Source organism: Coptis chinensis, chromosome 6 (genome assembly GCF_015680905.1).
Source record: "Coptis chinensis isolate HL-2020 chromosome 6, ASM1568090v1, whole genome shotgun sequence".
Classification (NCBI taxonomy): domain Eukaryota; kingdom Viridiplantae; phylum Streptophyta; class Magnoliopsida; order Ranunculales; family Ranunculaceae; genus Coptis; species Coptis chinensis.
The window spans coordinates 49,380,197-49,407,447 of record NC_141461.1 but is presented as its reverse complement, the minus strand read 5'-3'; the positions used below and the strand labels follow the sequence as shown (position 1 = coordinate 49,407,447).

The following is a 27,251-nucleotide window of genomic DNA, read 5'->3' as shown; positions in this document are numbered from 1 at the left end:
GGCCGCATTCTTCAAAGCTAGCTCCCTATCAGTCACAATCAACACTGGAACTTCAAGCATGAGTATCTCTCGAAACCTTTCCAATGCCCAAATGTAGTCATACTCTTTTTCCTTTTCCATTAACACATGGCATGCAGTGAAAGTCATATTGGTCGATGTCACTCCTGCAATCTCTAACAACTTGAAACGATACTTGTTTGTCCTATCCGTACAATCCATGAGAAAATTTTGGTTAAAAGTCTTAGCCATTTGGATCGAACCTGGATGGGCCCAAAACAGTTCGCAAACCTCATTGCTACCTTCTCGACGTTTACTGTACTCCACATATCCATTTTCCTTTAACAATCTACCCAACTCTTGCAACTGTGTTCTATTTTCCATTTCATCAAGTCTAATTCTCATTGTTCTATGTTATACATTTGTCTCATGGAGGACAAGTTTAATATATCTCTTGCTTTGACAAAGATTCATGACCTCTTTTGGTTTGACTCCAACTCTACTCATCTCAGATACAAGAATCATTTCCATCTTATTAAACCTTCCCATATAAGAGTGACCTTCCATAGTTTTTGCCATCCCATGATTATGACGACCACAATCAACTCTTAGTGTCCATCTATCTAAACTACCACGTTCAAAACACACTTTTAATTTAAAAGGACAATTCATCATTTTTGTTCCAGTCGTTCTCACTGCCTTCTCGTTTTCTTCTACCTTTTTATGAGATCGAAATTTACCACCACGCTCACATATCAAAATAAGTCTAGGAGCCTTCCCACCAATTGCATTTTGAGATTTCCCAGTGACGATAATAGCTCCCACTTCACTTCCTTTATGTTGTGTCCAATCAATCAAATCTTGACGACTATCAAATATCTATAAATCAATTTAAGTATTCATTAATCCATGGGTAAGAAGGTATTAAATCAAAGAAGTAAGTTTCAAAACGTATATTCATCCATGCATACCATGTTTGTGTTAAAATGTTCGGTTTAATCTATGTAGTGCTCCTCCGAAGATGCATTTGAATTTTGTGAAGTCCGAAGTGCATCAATTGGTACCTCATTGTGACTGTATAGAGGATCCTATAACATTTACAATGAATTATAATGTTAGCTAAAAATTTGTCACAAGAAAAATATCTATCAAAGTAACTAAGAGACAGCCAAATTAGACTGTCTAATGCTTCATAGGTCGCTCCAGTTGGGGCGCCAGAGTCTTAGAAAGTTAGTTGGCCTCGGGACGTCTCGAACGTAAGACTATTCCCATTTCCCAATACTCACTATTAAAATCAACCATTAAACGGAAGAGATCATCCTCATAGATTGAGTTTGCATAAATACTTTGTAATCACATTTTGTACAAGTCGTCCTCATAATGATTTCATAATAAATTGATATTGGAATCATTATGAACAATAGTTGTGTATGGAGTTACCTCGTCTTGGTCACTTGATTGAAATTTCTCTTCATCAAATAGTTCATTTTCCACATTAAAAACATCATATGCCCATTCCATTTCACTCAATGTCATAAAAAAAAATGAAAAACAAAAAAATGGATTGTAAATAGAAATAGAACAAAAGAATTTGGAAAAGAAGATGAATATGTATAGAGAAAGAAGAGATGTGTGGGTTAAGTTTATTTGGATTGGAAAATGAGAGGAGGGGAAAAAAAAAATGTGGGTTTAAGGAAGGTTTCTTGAGAGAGAGTAAAAAGACAAAAGTTGAAATTTATGTGTTTTCACTTTTTAAGTGGAGTCTGCCCTAAGAGATTATTTGGGGACATATCCGGTATTAAAATTTTCTAAAATGGGGTCTGCCTTGAGATATATGGAGTATGTATATAACAATTCCCCTAAACAATGGTAATTACATCATTGTATATATACACGACTACTTTGTTGGGGATAACGATACCAATCGATCCCCACTACACATATAACTTATACTTGAACCAACTACTACTCCAGACAAATTCTAAATATCCACTACAACCAACCTAGCATGCCCAACTCTCTAAACAACTATCAACAACAAATAATAATGCAAAGAAAAGTAAAGCATACCACAACACAAAGATGTACCGTGGTTCGGCCAATGATGTCTACTTCCACAAGAGCTAATCCTTTTATAACGTGGGAAGGAAGATTACAATCACTCCTCTCAAGTCTCTCCACCTTACTAGATCACTCCTCTCTATTTACAGACTTTTCTATCTGCAAAGGTTCTCTCTCAATCTTGATTGCTCTTAAAATTGGGTTTCTCTGTCAAACTTAGGTTTTTCAAAACCTTGTTTCTGTTTATATAGTAAACCGCAATCTCACGGTACTGTAGCAAAATAGAAACTGCAAAATTAGACATGGGCGCAGGCACGCTCTCGGCAAGGCCAATGTCGAGCGCGCGCTCCCTCAAGTGCATGTTCTGTTTTCCAGTACCAAGGGCGCGGGCGCGCCTTGGGCTTAGACCAATCTGAGCACGTGCGCACTCAAACCTCTTCATGCAAACATAACTTCTTTCTCTCCTCTTCTTCCTTATCCTCATGTGAGGGATAACTCCAACAATCTCCCCCTCCCGACCAGTGAAGGGGGATACCTCCATGCAATTTCCAAATCAACAGGAGGAGTGTACTATTCTGGCAGTAGCACAACAAACATCAAACTTACCTTTCGATAAGACTTTGGTCATCATATCCGACCCGTTCTTGTCGGTATGGATCTTCTCAATGCACAAATACTTGTCTTCGAGTACTTCTCTAATCCAATTATAACGCACATGTATGTGCTTGGATCTAGAATGAAAACTTGGATTCTTGGTCAAATGGATGGCGCTCTGACTGTCACATAGAACTACAAACTATTTCTGCTTTAGCCTTAGTTCATCGAAGAACCTCTTCATCCATAGCATCTCTTTGCAACACTCAGTGGCTGCAATATACTCGGCTTCTGTAGTGGTAAGAGCAACACACTTTTGCAATTTAGATTGCCAAGAAACTACTCCCGACCCCCTGCAAAAGTAAACAGATAACCGGAGGTGGACTTCATGGAGTCAACATCACCCGCCATGTCTGCATCAGTGTAGCCGTCAAGTAAGGGCTTACTTCCACCAAAACACAAACACACTTTGGAAGTGCCCTTGAGATATCTCAATATCCACTTAACACCTTCCCAATGCTCCTTACCCGGATTTGACAGAAATCGGCTTACAACACCAACGGCGAAAGCAATATCCGGTCTTGTACACACCATTGCATACATCAAGCTGCCCACTGCGGATGTATAAGGAATCTTTTCCATCTTACTATGCTCATGCTCACCCTTTGGACACATCTCTTTGGTCATGCGAAACTGGCCACCAAGCGGACAACTGACTGGCTTCGCTTGATCCATGTTGAATCTCTTCAACACCTTCTCAATGTAGCTTTCTTGAGAAAGCCACAACTTCCCACTCTTTCTGTCACGAGTGATCCGCATCCCAAGTATCTATTTTGCTTTAACCAAATCCTTCATTTCAAAGGACTTACTCAAGTTTTTCTTTAGCTTGGATATTTTATTGATGTTCGGGCCAACTATCAACATATCATCCACATACAACAAGAGCACTATGAAATCCCCGTCTGGAAATTTTTGAACAAACACATAATGATCGAAAGCAGACTTCTTGTATCCTTGCTTCACCATATAGGAATCAAACTTTATGTACCACTGTCTCGGTGCTTGCTTCAACCCATACAAACTCTTTATCAGCTTGCATACTAGGTGCTCCTTGCCTTTGACCTCAAACCTCTCTGGCTGGTCCATGTAACCATCTTCTTCAAGGTCTCCATGAAGAAAAGTTGTCTTGACATCTAGTTGCTCAACATCTAGGTTCATACTTGCGGTCAGACCCAATACCACCCTGATAAAAGTCATCTTAACTACAGGAGAGAAAATTTTATCAAAGTCAATACCTTTCCTTTGACCGAAACCCTTTATAACAAGGCGAGCTTTGTACCTTGGGTGTGGATTATTCTCTTCATGCTTGACTTTGTAGATCCACTTATTCTTGAGAATTTTTCTTCCTTTCGATTTCTCAACTAGCTCATAAGTGTGATTCTTATGCAAAGAATCAATCTCATCATGCATGGCCTTCAACCACTTCTCTTTGTTTGTACCTTCAAGAGCATCTTAATAGTACATAGGTTCTCCACCATCAGATAGTAAAACATACGTATGTGGTGGATACCTGATTGAAGCTTGTCTCTCTCTGTCGGACCTCCTTACCCCATCTTCTTGTGGCTCAAGAGGTTACACTTTTGCTTGCTCAAGTGGTGATTCATGCACTTCATTTGCATCTTCTATATCAATAGGTTCTATCCCATCATGACCAATAGGACCATCATCATGAGCTTCAAACCCATGGTTCTCTACATTCTCAATGCCTTCTGCACGTTCTACAGTAGGAACTTCTAGTTCTGAATCAACAAGATCATTAGTGAAAGTTGCTAGCTTCTCATCATCCTCAAAGTCTGCTACGGTTTGGTCTTCCAAGAACACAACATCTCGACTTCGGATTACCTTCTTGTTAATCAGATCATAGAGTTTGTAGCCAAACTTCTCATCCCCATAACCCAGAAAAATGCACTGCTTGGCTTTGTCATCAAGCTTGGATCTCTCATCCTTGGGAATATGAACAAATGCCCTACACCCAAATACCCTCAAGTATCCATAATCAACATCTCTGCCTGACCATACTCTCTCTGGATAATCATTATTCAGAGGCTTTGACGGCGATAGGTTGATCACATGCACAACGGTACGCATTGCTTCTACCTAGTAACTTATAGGTAACTTAGAGTGAGACAGCATGTATCTCATCCTCTCTACAATGGTACGATTCATCCTCTCGACTATACCATTCTGTTGCAGTGTTTTAGGAATAGTATACTCATGACGAATCTCATGACTCTTGCAATACTCTTCAAACGACCCTATGTACTCACCCCCATTATCTGAGCGAATACACTTCAAAGGCTTCCATATCTCTCTTTCCACCATGCTATGGAAAATCTTGAACACGCCAAGTACTCCATCCTTGGTCTTCAGACTATATGCCCAAATCTTTCTTGACACATTATCAATAAGAGTCAAGAAGTACAAAGCTCCCCCGTGGAACTTTACTTTCATAGGACCACATAAATCAGTGTGAACTAGCTCAAAGACATTGTCCTTTCTGTGAGACGGGAATCTTTGGAAAGACACCCTGTGTTGCTTTCCTACCAAACAGTAAGTGCATCTATTTAAATGTGTGCCTTTGATGTTTGGCAAGGCCTTTTGCTTGGCAAGAACTTTCATGCATTTTTCTCCCATATGACACAGTCTCTTGTGTCATAGTTCGGAGGAAGCTTCTTCTTCTGCCGCATTTACTTATGTTTTACACAAACTAGTATGTGTCTTGTAAAGAGAGCAAGTTTTCTTCCCTTTGGCTACTACAATGGAACCTCTACTCAGTTACCAAACGAGTTTAGAAAGCTATCATCATCTAACTTCCCAGCGGAAATTAGGCTTAGCCGAATGTCAGGGACATGTCTTACATCCTTGAGTGTCAAGGTATCACTACACCATAACAGGCTATTTGCAACGGCAAAAAACCGTTGCTAATAATTTTCGCAATGCTTTTTAAGCGTTGCAAATATGGCGTGGGTAAAGTGTTGGAAATTTTTGCAACAGTAAATAAGCGTTGCAAACAGAAATTTCCAACGGTTATTAACCGTTGCAAACAAAATTGTCCAACGCTTATTAACCGTTGCAAACAAAAATTTCCAACGCTTATTAACCGTTGCAATAATGGTTTGTAACGCTTTTTATAACTATTTTGTACACAAATTTAAAACCTTTGCAACAGTTTTTTGATTTCACAAACGCTTTTTTAGCGTTAGTAATTTGTTAAAAATATTACCAACGGTTCTTAACCATTGCAAAATTGTTAGTTAATTTTAAAAAAATAATTTAAAAATCGTTTGTAACGGTTATGAACTGTTGCTGATAAAAAAAATAATTTCTCATATTTTGTAGCGACCATCTAAACCTACAAAAAAATGCCCTCTTGCACCATATACAGAAATCATAAATTCTTATTTAAGCTAAATTTAACCTGTACACAATACATCTTCACACCATTTTGCAAAGAAACCATAATATATGGGAAAAAAACTGATAAAGTACAAAACTAATCCAACCATATACATTCACAACTCTGAGCGATTTTCTAAACCTCACAAACTTATTGTTAGACTATCTCACTATCACCATAAAAAAAGTTTTCGTACCATGATCCTAAACAAGAGATAACAGCTTGCGTTGTTGAAAACCCTATGCCCATTTACTTCCACAAATGCTCCAAAAGAGGTATTAGCATTAAGATAAAATAGTCGACCAAGAAAAGATCATGAAGCGGACAATAAGAGGATTAAGACCAATTCAAAAGCTAAATACTGATAATCTAAGGTATAGTGGATTGAGCTTAACAGTAAATACGGACTAGGGATTCTCACCTCTGCATCAAAACCCAAATGGAGATTCAGTATTTACTTTGATCCTAGGAAGAAACACAACAAACAGCATTGCCTTAAGCTTTGAGTGGAAACTATACCCCAAATGGATTTACTATCTTTGTTGCACGACAAGGATGGACTCCAATCCACAAGTGCAAGAAGTAGAAATCAATAACGGGTAGATTAAGCCCAAATTGAATCAGAAAATCATCAAATTTATATGTACAACATTCTTTCTCTTACCTCAATGGTTGTGGAGTTGGGTTTCGCCTATTCTGCTCCCGTCTATATTCTCTTTGGGGCAAAATTGTGCACCTGCAGCAAAGTGACTGGTAAATTAAGAACCTCTTATCAGCAGACGTCACACTTCAAAATTAAGAACCTCTTGACTGGTATGTAGTATATATAGATAACATACTACCTGGTCAATTTCAAAATTTAAGATTATGCTTCAATTATTCATGATAATGAACATAAATGCACGTCACCTAAGCATGAGACTATTCATCTGAAATAATGAACAAAAATGTCTACTGGAAAGGATAGGCAACCCAAGTCCAAAAGAAAGAATTTATATCATTTTATCAACAGAGGTATAGACACGCACACACCAAGTCACCACTTATTCATATATAATGAGTATAGTAACTTTATTTTATTTCATATTAAAAAGATAATGAGAAATGCTGAGAAACAATCTTGATATTGGTTGAGAAACAATGATAGCTTGCATGCTTAAAAGAAAAGCAACAACAGAACTCCAGGCCCAATCGCCTAGATTGGTTCATCAACCGAGTTCTTTTCCTTGAAGACAACAGTGTCTTAAGCACAAGGATATACATTTAGTAATTGCACATAGTCGTTTTTACGCATCACTTCAATTGTTTTTACACTATGCACTATCAGTGGATATTTGGGCAGGAAATTGTCTGACTTTTAGTATTTTCACCTACTAGTAGTGGTATCCAAAATATTCCAAATTTAATAGATGTGTTTGTTTAACTATAGTATTTTCAAGTATTTGAACACTTAACTAGTTCTAGATTGATCAAAATCAAAACTTATTCATATATATGAAATTTACACTACTAACCTCTACTACAAATAATTAACATGGAACTAATAGTAGATAAGACTGAGTGTGCTCACATCTTCAGCCGAGAGGATCCAAACTTCCAATACTCCAAAATAAAACGGGAGCATACACACTAGTTTAAGAAAGTGCAGTAGAAACCCCTCAAAAAGTAAAGCTAGTACTGCAAAATTAAAAACGCATTAGTATAATCAAAATAAGCATTAGAATTTACTTTTTACACAAGTCCTAAGATTGGAACATTGGACACTATATAGCAGCCGTACCCGTTTAGCATCAGAAACACCTTGTAGCATTTTAATTGTTGCAAACGAAGCTAGAGACAAGGCAAAAAATCCGCCTAAGCCAATAGCAGCAGCAGTACCCATACGCAATCGTCGAGGAATTTCACCAGACATTTTGATTTAGGTTTTCACTGGCCTTCCTATGAATCAAAGTAACAGGAGAGTTATCAGTAACTAGGAAAATCCCTGACATGCTAATGTAGTCTTGGCTATAGTAGTCAAATTGGAATTTTATAATGCTACAAAATTTATTAGTTAAACGTAACCCATAACTCAATGTCAGCAAATGCCTTTACAATCCAACTAGCTCAAGTATTTTCAAATAGCTGCCCACATGTATAAACCATATCTCATTATGAGTACAATCACTTTCATTTTATTGATTCCAGTTTGGACCTATTGCTCCTCGGTAATGGACAGTCATTTCACCTAAAAATCAATCCGACTATGTAACTCTGTCGATACGAAAGTTGATTCATTTGGTAAATTGTTGAAGAACAACAATATAGTTAGTTTCATCCCAGCATAACTTATATTCTGGTATGAAATATGAAGTACTGAACACTAATGCTTTGGCATTTGGCAATATCAAGATATAATTTCAAAATCAGGAAAATAAATGGTTTCAACAAATACCCAATCATGTAATAAGAAATTGATCTCAACAAAACAATAATATAGCTGAAAATCAATATATAAAGAAAGGAAAACTAACAACTCCTTTCGTTAAAACACAATGTCAAACACGTTATAGAATATGTTCATTTAAGAGAACGTTATAGAATATGTTCATTTAAGCACATTAGTACAATTCTACTTCACCTTAGGCCGATCACCCAGCCTTAGCTCACGATCAATCTCCTCGATGGAGCTAGGACTTAGTCCAATAAATTCCGATTGAATTTGAAAAGTTTCAACTAATGTACCTGTAGGTTTAAGGAAAAAAGGCATCAACTTCTATATAAAAAATAAAAATAAAATAGAAATGAATATAAAATTACCATCTCTTTCTTAATCTTTTTCAAGTCTTTATCCGACAAAGGTTCCATATCAAAATCATAATAAAACCATTATCTATCCATGGTCCAATAGTCACTTTAGCCTCTGGAAAAAGCTTTTGCACTTCCATAGCCATCGCATGTGCACACTGCACTCACTCACATCATAAAAAAAAAAAAAAAAACTTTGGGTCACCATATATACATTACACCAACTCATTATAAACAGTAATGACACTCATATATATAACTAGTGCCCCATAAGTAACAAATATATATTGACAGCTTAAACTTAGTATATACATGAGCAAATGAAAGAAGGGGCTTACTATATCAGGATACTTTGGTACAGATGACAGAAAAATTCAAGTGAGGAAATTCTCACCATGAAAGAAAGACAAACACTCTGAATATAATATCTATAACCCCAATCAGAAGGCTACTGATTATGTAAAGGGTTAATTAACCCAAAAAAAGTACCCCCTATCCTCTACTAATCCAATAAGTCCACTCTCCAAAATTAAGGTATAATGACATAACTTTATGTATGCATCTTCCTTATTAAGTGTCATTTATGTAATAAATGTTCTACTATAGTCTGAAGGCTACAAATTATGCATCTCCTATAGAAATCTATAACCCTAATCAGAAGGCTACTGATTGTATGAAGGGTTGGTTAACCCAACCCCCTATACTCTTCTAATTCAATCAGTTACATCTCCAAAATATATGTACAGTGACATAACCTTATGATAAACATAAAAATGTTATGTTTACCTACAAAATGAACGATGAAACTCAAAATGTAAGTAAACTAAAACTTATTTTGAGCCTAGGTTTATCAAGTTTTCTACTCTCAATTCTATCGAAATAGAGTGGAGTAACAAATTCGTACCACTCCTAGTTCTCTAGCATGGAATGATTTCATAGTTATTAATCGGTCTTAAGTCTAATGAGAGGTTTACGAGGGTAATTCTATACTACGAGGTGAATGAAATTAACAAGTTACGAATAACGAAATGATACTGAATACTAAATGTGAATCTAGATAAAGAATTAGAGGGGAATTGATTCCACCTCGAATCCAACTTAATCACCTAGCATAGACTATTGTAATCCAATCCTTACGTTCTTACTATAAGAATTGCTCATTCTAATCCCTAATTAACATGGCATTTCTACCAATTATAACTAGCATGTGAGGTCGTTTACCCATTCTCATGGCGAAACACGACATTCTAGAATGGAATAGACTTTACAATGATTCTACACTTATACAACTAAGTTTTCATCAAGGCTTCATCAACCCCTCTAATGGAGGTTTAGCCTTGATTCATCAACCCATCATTTCCCATATTATTATAACTAAACATCATATCAAAATTATAACTTGACTAATTTAACTAATAATACTTCAATCTAATTTAACAACTCAGAAATGATAATCAACAAGAATTAAAACTAGATCTATAATTTGAAATGACAAAATCGAAATTTAACAAATAGCTATTTTATTTATCAAACTAATTAAGAACAATGATTCTAAGAGTTTAATCTAAAACAAGAATTGAATTTAAACTAAACTTAATTAAAAACAATTAAATCTAGATCTAGAATTATCTATAGTTTTAGGTCTAACTAGCTACCATTAACAAAGAGCTAAGCTTTGGTTTTTATATGTTCAGATCCAAAAATCGTGCATGGGCTTGGATCCATGTTTTGGGCCAGAGATTAGGCCCAAAACCCTTTTCAATCCAAAAGGCCTCTTCAGCTGCAGTTGGCTTCAATAGACTTTTCGTCCACTTCTACTCCTCTGATTGGGTCAAGGCTTAGACCATTGGAAAGCTCTTTCCGAGCCGGTCGTTTTGACATAAGGTAGGCCTAATTCCGAGGTCGAGTCCAAAGATACGGCCTTCGAAAGTTCTGCTGATTTTGAGTGTTGTTTCTGCCCGCGTTGACTTTGACTTTTCAGCTTTGACCGGGCTTTAGAAAGGCTTTGTCTTCTTGAATCTTGGCCTTTAATTACCGAACTCCTTAACAACCAACCATTGCTCCTTTATCTCATCAAAGTGGCATATTTCTGCACATAATTGACTTTGAAGCCTGAAACGCATAAAAACACGTAATAAGTATTAACTCTTAATTATTACTCACATAATTGGTCTAAAAGTATGACTGTTACAGGGTTAAAACTACAGTTTTGGGCTCTTATCACCTTATTTACGTATCATTCTTGTAGAGTGTCATTATGTAACTAATGTTCTTCTAGTCCTACACTCCTCCTACCTCTAACAAGTTCTGTTTGCGAAAATAGGTGTCAAGCAAGAAGAAAAGATCATTACCTCTGCAAAATTTGAGATGAAACCATTTTGATCCTTGTCAAAGACCTTGAAAGCTTCTTTTAGTTCCTCCTCAGAATCAGTGTCCTTCAAGAGCAAAAAAAAGGCAAGAATTTAGATGTTTCCCTTTTTGTTTGAAAAATAATGAAAGGAAAGACGAAGAAAACAAAGACTAATATCATGAAATTGACTATAACAATAAAGCAACTGGAACTGTTTTTCATCTAAGCATGACAAATTCAACTCAAGCTTCCTTGCACTAGCTATATTGAGTTTGTTTAAATAATTTTTCACGTGATTATACTTTATCTAAGCGTTTAATGTGAATGCCAAAGATAACACCTGCAATTATGTTTTCATCACATGAGGCCAAACTTCCACAAGGCAAACACAGACCTCTCCCAGCCAGTTTATACCCTAAGGTGATATATAACACATGACAATGCAGCTATAATTGGAAAGAAAATTTAACTACTTCAATGTCTTCCAACTTGGTAATTTGAATTTTAGACCACCAAGAGAGAAACTATTTCATATACGGGAGTGGGGGGGAGGGGGGGTTATCATCCCAAAACTCATAAACAAATGGAAATGAGATTTCTTGGTCACCTTCACCTTCATTTTGTGTGCCATCAAATTCAAGAACTCTGGGAAATCAATAGTTCCATTCTGATCAGCATCAACCTCGTTGATCATGTCTTGGAGCTCAACTTCAGTTGGATTTTGCCCCAAAGATCTCATGACAGTGCCCAACTCTTTGGTGGTAATGCAGCCTGCACACAAGATTGAAAATTAGTAATGACATAATAGCAAAACTTTACACCTTACATGATGAAAATACAATATCTAAGAGGGAAACAAAAACATGACGGTAAACAAGCGGAAAAAAGGGGAAAAAAAAATCCAAAGCAAATCCATCTTTTCAGGGGCTAAACTATAGTTGGAATAACCAGTGCCCAACTTTCAGCTAGCATGCGCTGGCATATTGCTGGTCTAAGTTAAGTTTATTTTGGCCCTTTTACATTTTTTATCTGAGCTCAACTCAAATGTGATCTTGTTTTACAAAATGAGGGCTCATGCTAGAAGGAACATTAAATTTAACAATTTAATAACATGACTTGAATTAATCATCTTTTCAAATGTTTCACATATAATGATCATAAAAGGCTACTCAGATGCTTTTGATTATATGATGATTATTAGCACCATCCAGAAAAAAAAAATGAAATTTACCATGCCAGAAATCCAGAAACATTTATGTCTAATGAAACTATAGTTTGTAGAGAAAAATAATTTCAGACCTTGAATCCTTGATAGATTTTTTTTTTAAATAAATACATAAAAAAGAAAAAAAGAAACATAGAAACAACTATTAAGCATCATTAGCCAATCAGTAGCAGTTTTTTATATAACTTCATTTCCTCTTCACAAACATGAATCAAAAGTACACTTGTACCAAGATAGAAACATCCATATTACTTGTAAAAATCATATGTATAATAACATAAACACAGACAATGGATCTGAATCTGCCAACAAGTAAGCAGATCAACACATAGTTCACAAACATGAATCTACATGTATGTTTATAACGAGAAACCTCATAAACAACCAAAAGCATCTGATCTAGATTCAACTTCATATCAAAAAAGAAAAATGAATAATACATCACCACATTAGATGAGATAATCTACATAATCTACCAAAACAACACTTGTACACAAACATACACCAAAACAGATATGTCAAAAGCAACGATCCCCCGAGATCGAAAAGCTCGGTCATTTTCAAACATTTTCCACTAGATCTAACCATCAATCAACATTCATTACTTAACTAAACACATTTCGAACGGTGAAATCAAACATACAAACAAAAAACAAGTTTCTAGGGTTTCAATAACGATAATTTAAAGATGACATCATCAAAAAAAAACGAGATCAAGAGATACCATCTCCATCCTTATCAAATAGGCTTAAAGCTTCCTCAAAACTATTCATCACAACAATACATTTTTTTTGTCGACCAATTTCTAAACCGAACCAAAACCACCACCCCAACTCTTAAACGATGACTCAACTCCATTATCAACACCACCACTAGCTACAACAGCTAGTAATGGTGTAGCATCCCCAAAAAATAAAAAAAAAAATATCCCAATTAATTAAATTAAACTAACGTTGGCAATTTAACATAGTGCAAAAAACAAATTTAAAGGCAAAGGATAAAAAATGACCTGGTTACTTTGTTCCTTTGGTTTCCAGCAAGAACCACCGAAAATTAGTTTTGTACGGATTCAAAGATTTGAAAGGAGAGAAGTTAAAATTTGAGGAGTGCGAGATCTATTTTTCAATTTTATGGATCTTGAAATCCAGCGGTGAGAGAGAGAGGATAGAAAGAAAATTATGTTTTATACTTAGACCGAAATAATAGAGTGCGATTTTTTTTGTTTCCCTCTTTCACGAAATTTTAATTTGTAACACTTACAGAACGATTTTTAAGCGTTGGCAATTAATTTCTGAAATTCACCCAAATAAACCAACGCTTTACAACATTGCTAACGCTTATTTAATGTTGGTAACGGTAAATAACCGTTGCAAAACAAAAAAGGTGTGTGTTGCAAATATCCTATTATGGTGTAGTGTATATCTGACATTGGTTTCTACATTAACATCACCAATGCCTACAATCTTTGAGACTCAACTGTTACCCATTTTTACTTCACTAAATTCACCACAGCTGTAGGTAGTGAAGGACCCCCTGTGCGGTGTGACGTGATAGGATGCTCCTGTATCTATCACCCACTCTGTATCCTGGCATGAGGTATTAAGACAGCACACACCATAATTTGACACAATTCCCACTAAATCATCGTCTACTAGTGTGGTAGTATCTCTGTCTGTGTTTCTATTCTTCTTTACCATGTCTTCATGTACACAGTTATTCTTCTCATCTCTCTCTTGTTCTCATTAGATTCATTACTGTGACCATTGGTGGCACAATAGTAACATTGTCTCTCTGCCTTAGGAGTTCTAGCTTCACCCATAGATTTGCTTCTGTCATCACCTCTAGAATGAGATGGTTTTCTGCTTTAACCTCTCCCCCACTACTCTGTGACAAGTATCTCTGAGTGAGAGGAGCTACTTTGTGAACCCCTTCTTGTCTCCTCATTCAACAATGCCCTGGTAGCCATCTCCATGGAAATAACTCCATCTTTAGCGGCTCCATTAAGAGAAGCTACTAACGTCTCCCAACTGTCGGGTATAGAGTTTAATAGTAACAAAGCCTCAACTTCGTCACCCATATCAATTTTTATCAAGTGCAACTGATTGATGGTATTTTGTACTTCATTAAGATGCTCAGACATTGAAGAACCTTCTTTGTACTTCATATTGGCAAACTTCTTAATGAGCAGCACTTTGTTTCCGGCCGACTTCCTCTTATAGAGGTCTTCGAGTTTCTTCCACAAGCCAAAAGTATTAGTCTCTTGGGATACATAGTGGAAGACACTGTCATCAATCCACTATCTAATGTACCCAATAGCTTTTCTATCAAGCTTGCTCTACTCAGTCACTGCAATCGTTTCCGGTTTTTCTCTTCCATTTTCAATGGGTTGTGCCAAGTCCTTGCAATAGAACAAGTCTTCCATCTTGGCCTTCCAAATAGTGTAGTTCTCTCTATTCAGACTAGCCATGCGAGTATTCACTGAATGGTCCATCTCTACAAGTTATTTAAACTCAAATCTTCTCTCAGGAATTTTGTCAAACACCTTCCGAGCAAAATTTGGATAACACCCTAAGTTAATCTAACCTGGCTCCGATACCACTTGTTGGGGATAACAATACCAATCGATCCCCACTACACAGATAACTTGTACTTGAACCAACTACTACTCCAGACAAATTATAAATATCCACTACAACCAACCTAACATGTCCAACTCTCTAAACAACTATCAACAACAAATAATAATGTAAAGAAAAGTAAAGCATACCACAACACAAAGATGTACCGTGGTTTGGCCAATGATACCTACTTCCACAAGAGCTAATCCTTTTATAACGTGGGAAGGAAGATTACAATGACTCCTCTCAAGTCTCTCCACCTTACTAGATCACTCCTCTCTCTTTACAGGATTTTCTCTTTGCAAAGGTTCTCTCTCAATCTTGATTGCTCTTAAAATTGGGTTTCTCTATCAGACTTAGGTTTTCCAAAACCTTGTTTATGTTTATATAGTAAACCGCAATCTCGCGGTACTGTAGGAAAATAGAAACTGCGAAATTAGACATGGGTGCGGGCGCGCTCTTAGCAAGGCCAATGTCGAGCGTGCACGCTCTCAAGTGCATGTTCCGTTTTCCAATACCAAGGGCACGGGCGCGCCTTGGGCTTAGACCAATCTGAGCACGCGCGCTCAAACCTCTTCACGCAAACAGAACTTCTTTCTCTCCTCTTCTTCCTCTCCTCATGTGAAGGATAACTCCAACACACTTTGGGGACAAGCTAACCAAAGCTATAATACGCAAATCCCATTTATAACAACGGTGATCACCCTCTGTAAAGAACTTGTTACAACAGCGTTCTGAATAAATGGAAATAAATGGTTGTAACTCTGAATGAATAGGAAGAAAATTGTGTAAAGATAGCGCTCATAGAACATATTTGTTACTTGAATCGATACACGATATTATTATTATACCAAGAACCATCATTGAAAGTTTGAAACATTGTGGGAAGACAACCCATTGAGATAATTTTGCCCCATCTTACGTGTAAAACTTGCACTGTAATTTTTATGTAATATAGATTGTAAATTTGTAATCTAAATAAGACTTTAAAGAATCTGTCCATAGCACGGATCGCCATACTAGTTGTTGAGTTATCTTGTGTAGGAGTTGTAGTAAGTTTTCAAACCGCCCAAATAGTGGGGATTACTAACGGTTGTTTAGTAGGTTTTTGCCCCACCTTCATGAAAACCAGAAAGTTTAGCATTTACTAATCCGTTTAGGTAAGGGGTCAAAGTGTCAGACCACTTCCACTCATTTTGGCCCCACTTCATTCCACCATGACTTGGCTTTCAAGGCCAATAACTAGCATTTCTCATATTCCCTGATTCCCATTCTTAGGTAACTGTCCTACTCCACCATAAATATACCACTAACTACTTTTCCTCTATGTTTTTCTACTTTACTCAAATTCTCTGCAAGTTTTGCAGAATGTATAGATTCTGAAGCTATGTCCTAAAAACAGTGTGCTCTCCACAAACATGGGCTCTGCTGTTTCTGTCCAAAAAAATCCAGACTCAGCTATGAAACTTAGATTCTCTGCAAGTACTAAGACAAAGAAGATCATGGTTCCTTCACATACCAAAAATAGTCAAGACCCAAAACCACAGTTGAGTTTCATGTCTCAGTCGTCTGCTACACCCCCTCTGACTAGTTTCAGAGATAATGGTATGCACCATCTCAATTTTCTGCTACTATTTTACCTCACTGAATGTTTTTTTTTCTTATGGTTGACTTTATTTATCATAACTAATTTTCACATGTTTTTTATTCATTGCTATTATACATGCAAGTTGAGTATATTTTGTCTGCTATGCTTTTTGGTAATGTGTGATCTGTTTCATAGAATCTGAAAAGACATTGTTGAGTGGTGTGAGCTAGTGGATTTCTTACGTTGACCCCGCTCTCTGTGTTTGTTTTTTCAATTGCAAATTCATTTTACATGGATTGACATTTTGTAAATCAATATCAGTTGAGTCATAGTATAGATCACAGATCCAAGATTACATGCATTTTTTTTCAGTTCATTTGTTATTATTAGTTCCGTTATCACCTACTTCCAAATTGGATATAACAGTAAGGAATCAATTGACATGATACCAAGGCACATTTCATCACTTGGATCAATTACCGGACTCAGTAACTATGTTTGATGAAAAAAAAATTAAGTATGTTCAATCAATTAAGTTGAGTTGATGGTCAAAACACGTTATCACTTGATGCGGAATAGGCATAGTGCTGCTCGATCTTGTGGTGTAATCGTTTTGCAGTGAGACAGTAAGTAGGCCTGTTTATCCTTGACCAGTTTTCATCCGCTCTCTTGAAAGGTCTCCACTACTAATTAACTTGCACTGCAGAATTTGCATAAGGGGAGAAATCCTATTGAAAGTAGCAATTCATTGCTTCTCACGTATTTTACACCAATCTATTATTTGTTGTTGTTTAATCCAACATGATGTAGGTCAATTATAAATACTGAAACTTTTCCACTTATTGACCACTTTGATGTTATATGCGATATGCAATGAGTAGTAGAAGTTCAAGATGTCTGACATATAAGGTTTAGAATGCACATCATTTCTTGCCCCTTACTCAAATTGAGCGGTTCTAGCCATTACTCTCAGAGTTTCAGTACTATATATGGACTTTCCCCATGTTCTATATAACCTTTCTGTTGGAGTATCACTAAACGTTTTTAGAAAGTTAGACCGGCACTTTTATGTTTCCTCCAACTGATTTCTAATAAAAGAGATGTTGTTTTCAGAGGACTCTAATGGTTTTCTATTTGTCTTAGAGGTTAGACATTCTCTATTTTCCCGGGCAAAAGAAAAACTAAGTTTCAGTAGTTGACGAAGCGCAGCTTGGCATTCAAAGACTAATGTTCTCCCTCAGTAACATACTATTTACAAAAGATGGTGGAGTGAACCATTAAGCTTAACTCTATGGCTCCAAACAATATTTTCAATTTAACGGCCTTGAAGACACCTCAAAAACCAAATTGTTTTTAACTGTACTAGAGCTTTAACATTGAAGCAGTATGTGCTCAGACACATTTGCTTTTGATTGAGGAGAGATCCGCAAGCAATAGTCAATAAGTGACTGTTTCACATCTGATGTACACGGGACTTCAAGTGTGCTTCCATCTGTAGTACATGAATCCATGACCCATATGTTTCTCCAAGGTGCGGAGTAAGTATAGTTTCAATGATTTTTTGTAAGTGGAATAGAGGATTGAGTCCTTGTACTTTTCAAGCCTTGGAGATACGGACAATTGTTTCTTAGAAACTGATTCCTCTGCTAGTTATGCAAGTACTTTTCTATCATATTTTCTGTGTTTTTAAAAGCTTCATTGTACTAGAAAGTGTTTCGGTAATATTTAGTACTCTATCTTCTTTTTGTGCTTCCGTTTGAGTATGCTTGCATGCCTTCACAGGTAGTAAGGACGAGGCATTCTTTGATTCCCAAGCCTGGTTAGAATCGGACTGTGAAGATGATTTCCTCAGTGTCAATGGAGGTAAGATCACCTCGTAAGCAGAACTTTAGTTACTTGCCCTCTTCCATGTGAAATTTTTTTGTTTCAACTGTCCACATTTCATTATTGAGTTCATCCAATTGTGACGAGGACAAGAAGGACAAGTGATCTTTTTATTTTTTTTAAATGTTGTATTCAGTTTTCTAGAAATTTGGATAAAACCCCAATTGTCATATCTTTTATCTAAAATTTGGACAAGAAGAAAATATAGGGGTTAGCAGTTCACCAAATTCATATTATCAGACTTTAATTTCTGTATAGCAAATACAAGTGATATCTTTTGGACTTCTTCTGAGATGGAAATAAATGCTTTGCTGTGTCAATCGAAAGTTCTCAATTGTTTGCTTATCCCTTATAGTTTATATTGTAAAGTTGGTTTATACATATCATGTCTTTGCTGCAGATTTTACTCCATCTCGTGGCAGTACTTCATTTAATCAGAGCAGCTCCACAGGAAATCCTCAATTCAACAAATCACATTTCGTGGACAGAGCATCTGACTTGAAAACTGAACCCTACGACCTAGCCTCCCTAACAGATAAGAAAATGAGACTATCTGAGCTTCTTCTAGAGAACCTTGGAGGAGAGGAAGTCCATAATGATCAAAATTTGAGAAAAGGGGAGCTAGAAACAAAACCAACCAAGCTTGTTAACAGTTCAAAGTCTACAAATCCTATAACCTATCTGTTCCCTTACCTGTCCAGATCTAACTCTGTTCGGAGTAGTGACAGAACTCCGAGTAGATATTCTGATCCCGAGAAAGAAAAATCAACCAAGGCTTCCCAATGTTGTTTGCCAAGTTTGATCACAAGCCTGAGTTTCAGAGAGAGGAAGAAGAGGCCGAACCCTGATCTCAGTAGTGGAGGATAGCCAGTCCCTTTCATTCCTATTAAATATATTATTACTTCTTGTTCAATGTAAATGAAAAAAACAGACCAGAATGATATTATTACTTGTAAAAGCATCAATGAGGTGATTTGTATATGGAAACTCTGTCAAGGTGGAGGTCCTGTATCTTTTATAGCGGTGATTAAATCGGTAAAATGAATATGAAAGAGCTTGTAATAAAGAGGTAATATATTACAGCAAGCTGATACTTTTAGTTAACAGCTTGTGCATTTTGGAAGAACATTATGTACTTTCTTTTCAGAATTCTTACTCAGTTTTGGTGTGAGTGAGAGAGCCAAAACGTCTACAGTTTCTGCAGTATGTTCATTAGCCGAGAGGTTAAGAAAGCATTCCCTTCGTTATGACGTTGTAGTTTAAGTTTTAGTACATCAGGTCTCATATTTAGTTGATCCACATTTCTCATGCTGTTGTAAGAGGATTTGGCCTCTCTTTTCAGTTTGTAATATATATATATATATTTTTAAGCGGAAATTTTATTGATACTGATAAAAAATTTACAAATAATTAGGACAACAAGTTTCGCCGCAAGTCCTTTCTGAATAGCAAATTATATTCTTCTAAAAACAAACTCACTAGAACCAGCTGTCATAACGTTATTGTCCATAACTTTCTGAAGTCTCTTGAGTTTTCAACAATTTCATTGTTCCAAGAAACCGAAAGTGTCGAAACTAAACGGAATGAAACAATGCTAGTTAAGCACAAAAACAACAATTTTGGTCATTTGGGAAGAAAATAATATTGTAGTGCCATATATCCTTTAGGCTGACTGCAACTCAGGACATTCCTAGAACTAAGTGCAATGCGATTTTTAGTTACAATGTGACACTACATACATCAGTGAAAGCCTGAAGTACAATCCACCAATGAGTTATTTTCGAAGCTAGATTTACTTATTTTCTGTTGTTTGGAGTTTTGGTATGTTAATCATCAAATCCAAAGTACTGTCTGGCACCAAAGACTCATATAAGTGTGGGAATGATTCCCACTCATTCCCACACATAAAGAACACACCCCTAGAACCGCTTATTCTCATACTTCTAACAAAAATTTTAGACCAGTTCAATGGATATCTAGTTGTGTAAATAGTCGTCCACTAGAGAAAACTGAAACACCGAAATACAGTTGCATCTCCTCCGTACGCAAAGTAAATGATTATGTATGCATTCTCTTCCAATTCCCTTTTCGAAAAGGTGTAGTAAATGAACCGTTAAGACTGCTTTACATGGAATTCTGTTAAAATATGCTTTGATCTAATGCTTCCTGACATTCACTTCTGACATTTAATTTATGCTGACAAAATTGTAAACAAGAATGCATATATTGGACTAACGAGCCGCACCTTGATACATCCATCTATCAATTATTTTAGGTTCCTTGAAGCCTTCTACTGCTGAGGGAGTGAGGGCCTGAGGGGTACCAAATAACTTTTCCCTGTACTGTTATATAGTATGCCATCGGCCATCCTGACTAGAAGTTTAGAAGATGGCTAAAAATCTTTGGGGATATTAGAAATGTTGTCATAGACTCATACTTGACACAGAACTGGACCCGGCCATAGTTCATTGTTATTTGGGTGTGAAGTCTGAACCATTGGAGTAGACTTGAATTAGAAAATACGTAGAATATATATTCATTTTATTGATCTCATTAACATCCGCAAGTATGGTATCGAAGTTAGCACTCCCATCATTTTCACTATTAATAAAAATAATTCTTTGATCTAAGCTACTGGAATACTGGATGTCTGTTGTCTGTTGACCTATGGACACAGAATACCCAACCCATAAGTGATAAGTCCATAACAATATAAGTACTTAAGTAGATAACATCTAATAATTTACAAATGCTAATAACATGGAGGGTTGGAGATAAAATGATGAAAATTTTCTCGCCCCGATCAGTGATTAGACAACCTACTTTCCTTCCCGATCTGTTGTAACGGATGCTCGAAACCAAAATTTATTCCGTGCACGTGTTTAGCTACACATGATGTCACCTGTCAACTAAGAAAGAAACCAGCAAAATTATACGTCAAAAGTCATCGAGCCCATGCCCACTTCTCGTAACAATTCCAAGTTGAGCCAAACCATATTTGTTGGAAGCACAAGTACATGAACCGATAAGTTTTCCATACTCCAATTCCCACTTCCGAAAGATTAAAAAGTAAAAAAGATGGTTGATAAAGTTCCTTAATAAGCTTTGTTGATAAGAAAAAGAATTCCTTTTGGGACCCACATTTCTGTAAAGATCTAGAGTGGAAAACATGAATCCTTTTTCACACATGAGTCCCAAAAAACCTTATTCCGTTTCTCATTGAAGTCATATGTTCACTTTCTTTAGTTGGGCCCTTTACTCTTTTCCCCTTATAAAAGGGGAGTGTGTCCCTTGCTTACATGTTCATAAGAAGTGATTGGATCGCAGTTTAATATGGCTCTCCAATTCTTCTTTTCTTTCTTCGTTCTACTTAGCTTGGGCTTCTTCGTCTTGTTGGCTGAACCATCTCGATTTTTTTATCCAAGCTTTAATGCAGCTTCTCTAACCATATCTCAAAATCAAGCTCCTCCATCGGTTGGATTGTGTGCGGCGTCGGTACTCTACCATGGTTACAAATGCCAGGAATTTGAGGTACGTGAGAGCTGTTGCGCTGCAACATGAGCATACGCATTTTAATGTTGCAACAATTGGATTCTACTATATATGTATGTTTGTTTCAGGTGAAAACAGATGATGGGTACATACTAAGCATGCAAAGGATTCCAGAAGGCCGTGTAGGTGGTGGTGGGAGAAACAAACCACCCGTCCTACTACAACATGGTGTACTTGTGGTACGTACGTACTTATACTACAAGTTCTGGAACAAATGATGAATTGATGCCATGACTTAACAACACAGCGCGCCGATGGTTTGCGCACCTCAGATTTTTACAACATGCGCAAGTCTTTTCTACAATACATAGTGCATTGCCGTAGTGCCCTGCGGCGCATTAGTTATGCATACATACAGTAATAATTAGCCAATAATTAGCCTTTAGTCCATACGAACCTTTGAGCCATGACTAATGGATCACGCGTTAAATGTGCTTCTTACAAAGACATACGTGATTCCCGCACTCTATAATCACTCAGAACCAATCGCTTTCATTACTTTCTGAAAGTACTAAGCACGCACTAATCTAGAACGAACTTTCTTTTTCATCTTAATCCAAGAAATTAAAAGAAGCTTTTCATGCATCTGATGAGTAGCTAGCTAGGCAGCTAGCTCGGCATGATTATAGAAAAGTTATCATCTTAAAAGAATACAGGTTGGCATTTGCAATGCATCCCGCATTTTACATTGAACTCATTCAAATTGTGGATAATAATCTCAGTAAAAAAAATGTTTATTACGCGCCCAAAACTTTTTGTGTTTATATGACGTGTGTCCGTGAATTCTATACCGACATATTTTTTTAACTTGAGTAAATCCATTGGAATTTTGTCAAACATGCAGACTGAGAGTGCATGGGCATTTGTATGGTTTTGAAATAATTAATCTTATTGGACAAAGGTTCCGATCCTGATTGCCACCTATACCTCTTGAATTGACAAATTGCATTTTGTGTTTTTCCAGGATGGAAATACGTGGCTTCTGAATTCTCCACTTCAGTCTCTGGCGTTCGTTTTGGCCGATAGTGGTTTCGATGTTTGGATTGCTAATACTCGAGGCACTAGATTTAGCCGTACACATGCTACACTTGATCCAGCCAAACCGGTCTTTTTCATCTCTAAACTTCAAAAGTACCGAGTCCTTTTATTATTTGGTCCGGCCTTATTCCGCATGTTGCACGCATGCCGAAAGGCAATTCACATTATTGGAGCAACGTTAAGTTACAGTTGCTGCGCTGTTATATTTTGACCAATACAAGAACAAAGAAAATTATGGCCTAGAAATATGCATATTCCAAAGTTTTAGACACTAGTGTTTATTGACAGTTGAAGAATCTGGTAATTTTGATTCAACAGGAATACTGGAATTGGTCGTGGGATGAATTGGCTGCACACGATCTTCCGACTACACTTGACTTTGTTTACGGGCAAACAGGGCAGAAGCTTAATTACGTGGGCCACTCGTTGGTGAGAATCGAATTAATTAGATCGATGTTTGTCTATTTCTCACTGTGATTTAGTAAAAAAAAACCCATGAAATAGCTATTTTCACGGTATCTAGTTTTTCACATTTTCTGTTAATTATTTCGTGTCATTTCAAAAATATGGTAAAAATTGTTGGAAGGAATATTGTGTGATATTAATTGGATCGACTAGAATAAAGATATACTGGCTCTGTGGCTCAGTCCTTCTAATAGTACAACTTTTTGGAATTCCAGAAAACTACACCATATATTATTTGAACACTATCTATAAGCACCAACTGATTAATTACATTCTACAATCCAAATTTTCTTTTTATAAACCATCACTTTGAGCAAAAATGCAATTATTATTTTTCCATGAAGCATGTTATGACTTAGATACATAAGTTGTGGCTTTTCTGTTATTTTGAAGGGAACCCTTGTTGCTTTGGCATCTTTATCTCAAGGGAAAATGGTAGACAAGGTGAAATCAGTGGCATTACTAAGCCCTGTTGCTTATTTGAGTCATATGACTACTTCCATTGGCATACTTTGTGCTCAAGCGTTCGTCGGAGAGGTAAGATAATTTCATAATGTTACTTGCGGTCATTAATGCCCTATCTCATAAATGCTAATATGATATGTATCTTCTAATTCAACAGATAACTACATTGTTTGGGGTTTCAGAGTTCAATCCAAAAGAGTAAGAGCTTCCATTCTGATCAGGCCTACAAATTTTATAGCCACTTTTACAAACTTCATTACAATTTTAATTTGAATTGGTTCCTTTCCTAATTAAACAGGCAAACAATTATCAACTTTCTTCATACCTTATGTGCTAATCCAGGAATTGATTGTTATGACTTGATGTCGTCGTTTACTGGTAAAACAAACTCTACATGCAACTTGTTCTTAGTTTTGTCTTCGGTTTAAATATTGCAAATTTGCAACCAACATCACTACTAGACTGTACATAGAAGCAGCCCACCAAATATCTTGGTTTTCCATGATACTAACAGGACTTATTTATTAATTGATCATAGGCAAAAATTGCTGCCTAAATGAATCGACAGTTGATCTATTCCTGAAGAACGAACCTCAATCCACTTCAACGAAGAACATGGTGCACCTAGCTCAGAGTAAGTCTAATATTATTCATACTTCACGCTTCTCCGCCAAAGAACTTTGTAATAACTTTATACAACTATTTGCAGCGGTGCGTGATGGGGTTTTGTCCAAATTTAACTATGGCAATCCAGAAGTAAATATGGAGCATTATGGCCAAGCCAAACCTCCGGTATATGACCTCACCAACATACCCAAAAATCTTCCCATCTTCATCAGCTATGGAGGTAAAGATGCGCTAGCAGACCCTCGAGATGTAGGACTCTTGCTCGACAGTCTTAAACTACATGATGGAGATAAACTCACAGTTCAATTTGTGAAGGATTATGCTCATGCTGATTTTATTATGGGGGTCACTGCTACAGAAATTGTTTATAACGCTCTAGTTGCCTTCTTCAAACGACAGTAGTGAGAATCATAATCAATTCATCCATTGCTGCATCTAATTATGTAAGAACACTAATTTTCTGCATCACTTGATGAATTGAATTATATGAGGACAAGGTACGCAGACACAATCGGGTATTGGACTGACTCAATATCAGGGTGACTACGACAAATGAAATAAACATGAGCTTATATATTGAGAGTTGTTCGTTCAGTGGGAATTTTTGTATATTCAATAATGGGAGATCATTTTTACAATTCATCGTTTTGAACTGGATGTAATCGCAATGCAAAAATGTTAAAAAGAAAAAAAAAGGCATTGCTTATAAAAACTCATTAAGAAATGCACCTGTACATTCCACAACAAATCATATATTACAAGACGTGCAATGCATTTAATTTATTTGCCTTGCATCAGTAAGATTTTAATTTGATTGGCTTAGTTTCACCAACCCTTGGTTTCGATCACATTGATGGAGTTCTCTTTTGATATCCCTTGAAACTGCGTGTTCTCTTGTTAGTTCTTGTTAATGGTTAAAAAACTGAGACATTAGAGCATCTCTAGTTGGTAGTATAACCTGTCAAAATCTTCAAATTTGAAAAAATACTTCGTAATTTCCCGGAATTCCAACTCTAGGTGGCCTCAAATTCGGTTGCATCATCTGTTCGTTCGCATTCTTGTTCGCAAATTTGGTAATTTGGATGCGGATGCGGAGCGACATTAGTAATTTCGCGCGCCATTGCAAATATCGCCTAATTTTTTTTTTTTTATTTTGACCAGCACCACGCGTCAGTGGTACTGTCGCGCCTAATGTCGCGTGGGTTTTTTTTTTTAACTTTTGGAATGGTTGCGTGTCACTCCTAATATCGCGTGGGTTGTTTTGGAATTGTACATGCGACACTCCAACTATCGCGCGACAGTGGTAATATCGCATGGGTTGTTTTTTGCTAATAGAATTTGCGACCACCTAGAGTTGGTCGAAATTTGCGACCAGATTCTCCAAAAAATTTCTTCAAATTTGAAGAGTATACCACCATCACCTAGAGATGCTCTTAGACCGCTATATCAAAGAGACATCTTTTCGATCACCTGTACCCAATGATGAATGATCAAACAAACTGATGTTACTAACAATTTATAATAAGGTTGTGTTTGGCATTGCTTAATTAAGAATTAAGTAGTTCTCCTTAAGGGTTTTAGAGTCTCTACTAACAACTAGAGGAGTCGGTGCAAGGCGTCAAGTTTGGTGATTGATATCAGTATCAAAGCATTCACTAGACAGCCTAGACTTCAAGTGTATGTGTGCTGTTTGTAAGCTTAAATCTAAGCGACTAACAGTAAGAAGGTTTGGTTGGAGCATCTTCACCTATTAAAAGGATTCCATCTACACCTTAAAAACGACGACACAAGCTTTGCATTGTAGAGCAAACATAAAAAAGTGCGGTCAGGTGTCCTTCAACTATTGGAGCAACGTTTCGGAACTCTAATGGGGACTTTAACTTGATACTATGGAGGAAAGTTGGTGTTAATACCAATTACTTGGCAGAATGCATCATGCATGGCAATCTTAGAGAGCTTAGAAACAGCGACGAGAGGATGGAGACATTTATGGGTGGAATCCGACTCCTGTGCAGCAGTACAAGCCTTCACTTCAGAGATACTTCCATGGCAGCTCCAACATCGGTGGAAACAATGCAAAAATAAGATACAAGAACTGAAGATTTCATCTATTTGGAGAGAAGCAAATATCTCGGCAGACACAGTAGCAAATTACACAGTAGGGAAGATGTCTTTTAATGCCCCATCAATTGAACTTCAATTTTCTATAATCCTCTGTCAGCAAACAAGTTCTCAACTCTCAACAGCATATTTTTTTTCCCCAAGTCAAAGCTGATCAGTACACAAACGTCTTGTAATAATTAGAGTTCCTCTACCCCGAGAATATTCTCATAGGGACGAAATCCGAGACAGTTGGAGATGTGATCCAACGGTCCGAAAACCCTCATCCCTATCCCTATGAGGATATTCTCGTGGTAGCCCAGGCCTAATAATAATGCACACACAAGGAAGTAATTATTCAATCAACCGTTGACAAATAAGATCTATTGAAAAGAGTTGTATAAAAGCTGAAACAAAACACAACGTGCAATCTATCTGGCCAG

At 36.7% G+C, this 27,251-nt stretch overlaps 2 protein-coding genes, 2 long non-coding RNA genes and 1 pseudogene across 10 annotated transcripts; 2 read left to right on the top strand and 3 right to left on the bottom strand.

The window, feature by feature from the left end:
- Positions 1 to 542: 542 nt before the first annotated feature.
- LOC147493393 (uncharacterized) lies at positions 543 to 6,606 on the bottom strand. Its single transcript, XR_015198699.1, has 3 exons — positions 6,531 to 6,606; positions 969 to 1,085; positions 543 to 876 (listed from the first exon to the last, which is right to left on the bottom strand). It is a non-coding gene; the product is annotated as an uncharacterized LOC147493393 (long non-coding RNA).
- Positions 6,607 to 6,706: 100 nt separating this feature from the next.
- LOC147493392 (uncharacterized) lies at positions 6,707 to 10,552 on the bottom strand. 6 transcript variants are annotated; one of them, XR_015198697.1, is made up of 5 exons: positions 8,909 to 10,552; positions 8,730 to 8,833; positions 7,890 to 8,047; positions 7,680 to 7,786; positions 6,707 to 6,845 (listed from the first exon to the last, which is right to left on the bottom strand). It is a non-coding gene; the product is annotated as an uncharacterized LOC147493392 (long non-coding RNA). The 6 variants fall into 6 exon arrangements; XR_015198693.1 differs by having other exon boundaries at positions 6,755 to 6,859; positions 7,624 to 7,786; positions 8,909 to 9,623; XR_015198694.1 differs by having other exon boundaries at positions 8,730 to 9,622.
- A 641-nt stretch (positions 10,553 to 11,193) lies between these two features.
- LOC147493391 (calmodulin pseudogene) lies at positions 11,194 to 13,474 on the bottom strand (annotated as a pseudogene). The gene is made up of 3 exons (XR_015198229.1): positions 13,196 to 13,474; positions 11,854 to 12,017; positions 11,194 to 11,331 (listed from the first exon to the last, which is right to left on the bottom strand). The product of XR_015198229.1 is annotated as a calmodulin pseudogene (transcript).
- A 2,804-nt stretch (positions 13,475 to 16,278) lies between these two features.
- On the top strand, positions 16,279 to 19,687 carry LOC147493390 (uncharacterized protein At3g27210-like). The gene is made up of 3 exons (XM_086568764.1): positions 16,279 to 16,694; positions 18,460 to 18,540; positions 18,962 to 19,687. Exons 1-3 carry the CDS (start codon positions 16,508 to 16,510, stop codon positions 19,426 to 19,428), a joined length of 735 nt encoding a protein of 244 aa, XP_086424890.1. The 5' UTR covers positions 16,279 to 16,507; the 3' UTR covers positions 19,429 to 19,687.
- A 2,140-nt stretch (positions 19,688 to 21,827) lies between these two features.
- Positions 21,828 to 25,522, top strand: LOC147493389 (triacylglycerol lipase 2-like). Its single transcript, XM_086568747.1, has 9 exons — positions 21,828 to 22,092; positions 22,182 to 22,292; positions 23,078 to 23,218; positions 23,470 to 23,580; positions 24,010 to 24,153; positions 24,239 to 24,279; positions 24,380 to 24,459; positions 24,620 to 24,715; positions 24,791 to 25,522. Exons 1-9 carry the CDS (start codon positions 21,895 to 21,897, stop codon positions 25,108 to 25,110), a joined length of 1,242 nt encoding a protein of 413 aa, XP_086424873.1. The 5' UTR covers positions 21,828 to 21,894; the 3' UTR covers positions 25,111 to 25,522.
- The last annotated feature ends 1,729 nt before the right edge of the window (positions 25,523 to 27,251 follow it).

Coding starts and splice junctions, on each gene's coding strand:
- LOC147493390 (XM_086568764.1), top strand. CDS start 16,508: ATGGGCTCTGCTGTTTCTGTCCAAAAAAATCCAGACTCAGCTATGAAA. Junction 16,695..18,459: donor GACTAGTTTCAGAGATAATG/GTATGCACCATC, acceptor ATGCCTTCACAG/GTAGTAAGGACGAGGCATTC. Junction 18,541..18,961: donor TTTCCTCAGTGTCAATGGAG/GTAAGATCACCT, acceptor TCTTTGCTGCAG/ATTTTACTCCATCTCGTGGC.
- LOC147493389 (XM_086568747.1), top strand. CDS start 21,895: ATGGCTCTCCAATTCTTCTTTTCTTTCTTCGTTCTACTTAGCTTGGGC. Junction 22,093..22,181: donor ACAAATGCCAGGAATTTGAG/GTACGTGAGAGC, acceptor TGTTTGTTTCAG/GTGAAAACAGATGATGGGTA. Junction 23,581..24,009: donor ATTACGTGGGCCACTCGTTG/GTGAGAATCGAA, acceptor GTTATTTTGAAG/GGAACCCTTGTTGCTTTGGC.